Source organism: Entamoeba histolytica, genomic scaffold (assembly GCF_000208925.1).
Source record: "Entamoeba histolytica HM-1:IMSS scf_1104750518741 genomic scaffold, whole genome shotgun sequence".
Classification (NCBI taxonomy): Eukaryota; Evosea; order Mastigamoebida; family Endamoebidae; genus Entamoeba; species Entamoeba histolytica.
This window is the reverse complement of record NW_001915212.1, coordinates 4,032-11,613: the sequence shown is the minus strand read 5'-3', so window position 1 is coordinate 11,613 and position 7,582 is coordinate 4,032. Positions and strand designations below refer to the sequence as shown.

Genomic DNA, 7,582 nt, shown 5'->3' with positions numbered 1-7,582 from the left:
TACTTATTAATAACAATAGTAATTAATTTTAATAAAACAAAGATAATATAAACAAAAGAGATTAACACTAAACTAAATTCTTTTTAATTATTTCTTCTCTTTCTTTCTTGACTTTACCTTCTATCTTAAATTGAATTCTATTTGATTTCTTTATGCATGAACAAATCTTTCTTATTCTTGAATAGACAAACTATTTTATCGTTATTTAACCCTCCTCATTTAATACAATTAATTGAACAAACCTTATATTCTTTTAATTCTTTTAATTGTTTTGTTCCTAATAGACTTACCTCTTCGTTTAACAATCATTCTATTATTACAATGCCTGTTTTCTCTTCACAATGCCTTGGTTGTAAAGTATTAACCATTACTCCTAACAATATTTATCATCACATCCCTAGTATTTTCGGTTTAATGATTTTATTTGACACAAATGGTTTTCCTCTTTGTTTATTAGATGGAAGCACTTTAACTTCAATTAGAACTGGTGGTATTGGTGGTCTTGCTATTGATCTTCTTACACCACAAAATGTAGATTCTGTAGGTTTAATTGGTTGTGGTGTTCAAGGTTATTACCAATTACTCTTTGCGTGTTCTATTAGAAAATTCTCTACTATTTATTTATTCAACTTTCCTGAAATGGATCTTTCTCCTTTTATCCTCAAACTCTCAAATGACTTACTTCTTCATAATATCCACCACCATATTCATTTTGTAGTTTGTTCTTCTTCTACTGATGTTGTTCTTAATTCTCAAGTAATTATCACCGCAACTACTTCTTCTAAACCTGTTCTTCCTGACACACCTCTTCTCTATCTTGATAAAACAATTATTGCAATTGGTTCTTATCTCCCCACTTCTCGTGAACTTCCTGATGCTGTGTTTAACGAAGAAACATCAATGTTTATTGAAATGGATTATGCAAAAAAAGAGAGTGGTGACATTTTAATTCCATTGAAAAGTAATAAACTTTCTGAGGAAAATATTCATTACTTAATAGATGTTAAAAGAAATAAGTCATTAAAACGAAGAACTAACATTTTTAAATCTGTTGGAATGGCATTATATGATAATATTGTTGGATATGACTTATACAGAAATGCAAAAGAGAAGAATATAGGAAAAGAATTAATATTATAAAATAGTAATTAACGTATTATTTTGTTTTTTCATTTATCAAATCAATTTTGAGTCATCAATTATCATCTGATTATGATTTTTTCTTTGATGAGATACTACCTGTTTAAGACTCATTGACTATTCTTTATTCGTTATTTGTTATGAATAATTGTTAATGAAACAATTAATATGATGGAATAATATTATTTATAAAGATACAAATATATTTAATAATGTTGGTTATAAGTTGAACATAAATAGCTATTATCAAGAAAAAAAAGTGATTATTGATATTGAAAATAAATTGAAGATAAATGAAACATAGTAATTATCATAATGATATGAATATATTCAACATACAATAAGAAAATAAAGAATGAAGAGTTTTAATATATATTAAAATCAAAATAACAATCAAAATAACAATTTAAATGAAGTATCATTTAAGTTAATAATGTTTGAAAAAAAAAAACATTAATTCAAAAGAAATAAAATATGTTGAAGAAAGTGAAATATTCACATTTTAACATGATAAAATACAAACTAATGAGTAAATCATATTTGATTTATTTTTTTTTTTATTAAATAAGAAATTAAGAACTAATAATTTACTTTTTTATTATTTGATGTTGTTTTTCTTATTGCTAAGTTTTGCATTTTCACAACAATTTCTATGTGACTCATCAGAGACAATTGACATTGACATCATTGACTCAGTTAGAACTATAACGCTAGATGTATTAAACAATAAAAATCAACCAATGTCATTCCCAGGATGTGGTGATTCAATGACTGATCATGCTGTTTGGTATAGAATTACTAATAAAGTCACACAACCAATCCAAGTTACATTGAGAACACTTCAAACCATTCCTCCAACAACTATCTTTCTAAGAATTTCTTCAAGTTGTCCAAGTGGTCCATCAGTTAATTCTTGTTTACATAAAACAATGTTAACACAAACAAAAGACACATTTTCATTTATACTTCAACCACAAAAAACCAATTATATTGCACTTGTAGTTAATGGACTTTCTAAATATTCAACTCAAATACAAATTACAACAAATACAATTAATAGAAATTCAAAAAAAATTCAAACCACTTTACGTCCTGGTTCTTCATGTCCTAATGCTCGTTCTATTCCTATGCCATTTTCAGGTAGTATTGAACCACAAACATTATTTCATTCAGGAAATGGATTTGAATATTGGATACGATTCATTACATCACATCCAGGAGAATATGTTATAAACACTTGTTCATCACATCAACACAATATCGAACTTCAATTCTTTAGTACTTGTGGTAAATTAATAAGTTCTATTGTTAAAACTAAATGTGTTACTGGATTTGGTTTTGTTTATACATTCCAATTACCTATTGGACAAACTATGGTTCAAATACTTTCTCATCAACGAACACAAATTCCATTTTCATTAAAAATGAAATCAAATGATAAATTACTTCATAGTGATATAAGAAATGCTAAAAGTATTTCTATTCCATTCAAAGAAAATATAGAATTTGAACAATGTCATCATTCTTCTGATCATTGTAATATAAATGCAATTCAAACATCTGCTATTTATTATAATGTTATTGTTCCTATTGGAGATAAAGTTGTTGTTAAAACATGTAATCCTAAAACAACAGTTAATACAAAAATTAGTATTTTTGAGAATTTGTATTATAACAGTAAATGTCTTGTTCAACAAACTATTCATCAACCTTGTAACTTTAGTTCTATTGTTGAATGGAAAAATATTGAACAAGAACAAAAAAAGATTGTTATAAGAGTTGGAGAAGAGTTTAGAGATTCAAAGGGTGAAGCTGAAATTTATATTGATGTTGTACCAGCTGGAATTACAGCAATAGAGAGTAAAATGATTGAAGATAGAACAATCCCTCATTGGGCTCCAGATTCAGTATCAACAAAACAAGAATGGATTAATAGACTTAAAAATAAAAAGAAAGTCATACCAAAGAAAACACATAAACAATTCATTCATCCAATCAAAAATAAAACACCACATCCTTCTTCTGTAACTCCTCCATCTTTACCTCAATCTATTAATCAAACACAACATTTACAACAACCACAACAATCAAATATTCATCCTATTGAAACAAATAAAAATACTAATAATTATAGTAATTCAAAAAGAGCTCTTATTGTTATCTTTGTTGTTTTAGTATTATTGGCATGTGTTGTTGTAGGATTTGTGTATTTCAGAAGAAACAAACAAGAGAGTCAATATTTTGATTTAATGTCTTAAATCTTTTTTAAAAACACAATTTTATTCAGAAGATATTTTTTTGTTTTTGTTTTTTAAATTTTAAAGAAATTTTAAAAGAAATTTAAAAGAAGAATTTATAAAAAAAAAGAACTTAAAAAAAAAGGAATTATTAAGAATATCAATGATTATCATTCTTTTCTTCATTTATTTTGGACTATCATCTCCTATCTCTGAATTTACATTAGAAGCACCATATACTACTTTACTTAAAAATTGGAAAAAAGTTGGTAAAATAAATGTGATTAATGACACAATGATTGAACTTACACCAGACACCCCAAGTGTTTCAGGACTTATTATTTCTAGAAAAAGAATACCTATTAAAAGCTTTAAAATGGAAATTACACTACAAATAACATCAAATAAAGAAGGAAAACATGCTGATGGTATTGCGTTATGGTTTACACAAACACCATTAAAAACAGGAAAAGCATTTGGAGCATCTAATAAATGGAAAGGAATTAGTGTTATTTTTGATACATTCCAAAATGGTAAAATTGAAGTACCAACAGCACAAATGATAATGAATTTTAATAATAAAGAATATAATGGAGAAACAGATGGAATTGATCTTATGTCTAAGTCATGTTATTTTGGGTCATATAGAGGAAGTCCATTTACAGTATATTTTGAATATAATCATGACACTCATGAAATTAATTTAGACCTTCAACAACAAGGAAAAGAAAAAGTTAGTTGTTTTAAAGCAGCAGTATTTAAAATGGATATTGGTCAATACTTTGGAATTAGTGCAAGTAATGGAGATCTTAGTGATAGTCATCGACTACTTTCTGTTAAAATGATTGATCCAAAAGTTAAAATACCTAAAAGAAAAGAATATAAAACTAAAGAACCAGAAACACAAGAATTAAAACTAGAACCAATTACTAATAATTTTAATGAAGAAGAAATTAATAAACAATGTGATGATAATGAAAAATGTAAAATGATAAAAATATATAATACAATTGGAAATATTTCTGATGAACTTGCATTAAATATTAAATTAGCAAAAGAAAGAAATGAAATTTTAAATAAAATATATGATAGAATGGAAAAAACATCAAAAAGTGTAACTTATTTAAGAAGTAGTGCAACTGTTTTAAAAACAATTCATGATATTCAAGATGATGAAGCTGATAAAGTTTCAGATTTCTTTACTTCAATTGGTGATTTGATGGATAAAATTACAACACTTAGTCATTCTTTTTATTCTTCAAATAATCAATATGAAAAAGTTATTTCATTAACAATTAATGATTATTTCATATTTGGATTCCAACTTATTCTCTTTATTGCAGTTCTTTTTTACACTGTAATTCTTTATTCAAATAATTTCAACAGAGTAATTTAATACTTCTTTTTTTATTTATTTCTTTTAAAATTAAAAAAAAAAATAAATGAAGAAAAAGAAATTCATTCATTTTAATTTATATTCACATTTATCTATTCATTCATTTAACAATAACACTATTTGTTGTTTTAAAATGAGTTGGTAACTTTGGTGTATGAAGAAATTCACTATCAACTGGAAATGATATTGGTGAAAATTGTTCTGACCAATCAGCTGAATCAAAAAATTTTTTATTCTTTCTTTCAGCTTGAGCTAACATTCCATATGATTTAGTTGTATCTGACATGTTTATTTTAACAATATTTTTTAGTTTTACTTCTTAAATTAAATATTCATGACAACTTGTTCATGTCATCACCACAAATATCTTTATTATTTCTTTTTTTTTTTTTTTTGAAACTTTCATTTAACTTCATCGATTTATTGAAGATATTTGCTTGAATATCAAACCTAATATCTGCCTTTTTGTTTTGAGTGCTTTTTTAAAACTCAAAACAGTGAAGATTGGCTCTTCTTTTAAACTAAAAATAAATTATTCTCGACTGAATTGAAGTTGTTAAGTATTTTTGAAGTTTTTATAACATAATATTTTCCTTAATCATTTCATTCTGTTTGAAATGATGAAACAAAAAAAAAGTAATAAAAAAAACTTACAAAACGTATTAAATTTAACCCTATTTTATTTATTCTTTCATTCTTCTTTCTTAATTTTTTCTTGTGTTAAATGAGGAGGATAATAAGTTAACCACAAATAAAGTATTAATGGAATAAGATAACCAAGGAAATATGTTCTATAAACTACAATAAGTGAAGGAATTAATTCAAATCTCATGAAAGGATAAACTGCATAATTTAAATGCCAATGATTAAATATTCTTAATAAAATATCATATCCATTCCATACAATACTTCCTTCTCCAAATTTCATTCTCATATATGGATCAAGTCGTTTATAAATTAAATTTGATAAATCTTTATCAAATCCTAAAACAAAAAATGACATATAATATCCTGGATATACTCCATGCCAAAATGCACAAACTGCCATAGTTAAACTTGTTTTATATCTTTCTAATGGTGTTCCAATCATAGAGACATAAACATAATTCTTTAACCATTTTTGAACATAAGTATTCCAAAGATCCATATTTACTTTACATGACCTACATACTTCAAATTCTATAATACTAACATTTCTATATAATAAAAATTCATCTTTTCCTTCTTTTGTTGTTCCAGTATAACCACATCCTGAAATTTCTCCAAGTGATTCAGTCAATTTCCATGTTCCATAATATTTTAATCGAATTGTAGAAACTGTCCACCAAATGGTTAATAATTTCCACCAAATACTACATGTTTCTGGATGTTCAAGAATATAATATTCTGGGTTTGGTAATGGATTACTATTAATATATGCATAAATAAAATATATAATAATTCCTCCAATATAATGTTCTAGGAATTTCAAAATTGGGATTTTAGGAAGTTCTTTTCCTTTGATAAGATTAAATCTACTCATATCAATAAATGACATATAATCCCGATATTCTAATGATGGTCCACTAAATAATCCTGGATAAAAGAATATAAATCCATAAAATTCTATAATACTTGGATATTTATTTATTTTATGTGCTTCTAAATATGGTGTTAATTCTTTCTTAAATGAATTTGCAACACTAAATGCAAATGCGGTTAATTTTAATGTAATAATCATATGTGTTGTTGTAAATTCAAGTGTCCAGACAAGATACATATTAAAATATAAATAAATATGTCGATATAATAAATATCCAAATGTTATTATAAAACATATATTTGCTGCTTTTTGTGTTTTATTATATTTCATAATTAAATAAACTGGTATTGATGTAAAAAATACTGTTATAAATTCCATTCCAAAAAGTAAATATGAAAAAACCATTCCTAATGTTCCATAAACAATATGTTTAATATTTTGATTATTTGGAAGATATCTTAATCCAAAACAAATTGGTGCTGCAAGTACTGCATTTGAAAAATATTTCACTTGGTCTAATGGTACATTAAGTGCACTTGAAAGTGGTTCGACCCAATCATCTGCAAGTGAATAATTACTAAACATCTTCTTTCTTATTTCTTTTTATAAGTTCTTTAGGTTTTTATTCTTTTCTTCCTATAAAAATAGACCGTTTGGACTTTTATTCTTCTTTTCCTTTTTTCTTTCTTTTTTAACTCTTTTTTTTATCATTTTTCTTTTCCTTAACCTTTAGTATCTTTTATTACATCTTTTTCTCTTCTTCATTCCTTCTTTCTTATTTGACGTCATTAAACAATTCATCATTATTCTTTATCTAAATGTTATTCCTTTTTTTTGTTCATCTTTTCTATTTCTTATTCCTTTTGTTGTTTTTGTATGAATTATGCTTTTTATGTTTTTGAAATTTCTTTCTTCTTTCTTTTTTTTTATTTTTATTATTCTTTGTTTCTTTTTTGGTTATGTTCTTTTGTCTTTCTTCTTATTTTCATCATTTGACTTTATTTAATTTGTATTATTTTAGCTTTTAATAACAGATCATAACTATTAACTATTGTGTTATTACATTGTTCATTTGTGTTTTTGCATCTTTTAAATAATAACTCTCTTCGTCTGACTCAATCTTTTAGTTAAAAAATAATTAAAATATTCACAACTCATTTGATTTGATTGTTTATTGGTAAATATTGTATGACTGTTTGTTTACACCGAATTTTAGTAATACTTCTTCACTTTTTTCTCTCTTCTATCAAAATTATCTGATTAAAAATAAATCAACAACAAACATTT

The 7,582-nt window shown here is 25.0% G+C and overlaps 4 protein-coding genes across 4 annotated transcripts; 3 read left to right on the top strand and 1 right to left on the bottom strand.

The window, feature by feature from the left end:
• Positions 1-321: 321 nt before the first annotated feature.
• Positions 322-1,140, top strand: EHI_162570 (ornithine cyclodeaminase, putative; the record flags this gene model as incomplete). The annotated part of the gene is made up of 1 exon (XM_646653.2): positions 322-1,140. One exon carries the CDS (start codon positions 322-324, stop codon positions 1,138-1,140), a length of 819 nt encoding a protein of 272 aa, XP_651745.2.
• Positions 1,141-1,745: 605 nt separating this feature from the next.
• EHI_162560 (uncharacterized protein) lies at positions 1,746-3,398 on the top strand (the record flags this gene model as incomplete). Its single annotated transcript, XM_646654.1, has 1 exon — positions 1,746-3,398. One exon carries the CDS (start codon positions 1,746-1,748, stop codon positions 3,396-3,398), a length of 1,653 nt encoding a protein of 550 aa, XP_651746.1.
• A 142-nt stretch (positions 3,399-3,540) lies between these two features.
• On the top strand, positions 3,541-4,773 carry EHI_162550 (vesicular integral membrane protein VIP36, putative; the record flags this gene model as incomplete). Its single annotated transcript, XM_646655.1, has 1 exon — positions 3,541-4,773. The coding sequence occupies one exon, from the start codon at positions 3,541-3,543 to the stop codon at positions 4,771-4,773; it is 1,233 nt and encodes a 410-aa protein (XP_651747.1).
• A 691-nt stretch (positions 4,774-5,464) lies between these two features.
• Positions 5,465-6,880, bottom strand: EHI_162540 (vacuolar protein sorting 26; the record flags this gene model as incomplete). The annotated part of the gene is made up of 1 exon (XM_646656.2): positions 5,465-6,880. The coding sequence occupies one exon, from the start codon at positions 6,878-6,880 to the stop codon at positions 5,465-5,467; it is 1,416 nt and encodes a 471-aa protein (XP_651748.2).
• Between the last annotated feature and the right edge of the window lie 702 nt (positions 6,881-7,582).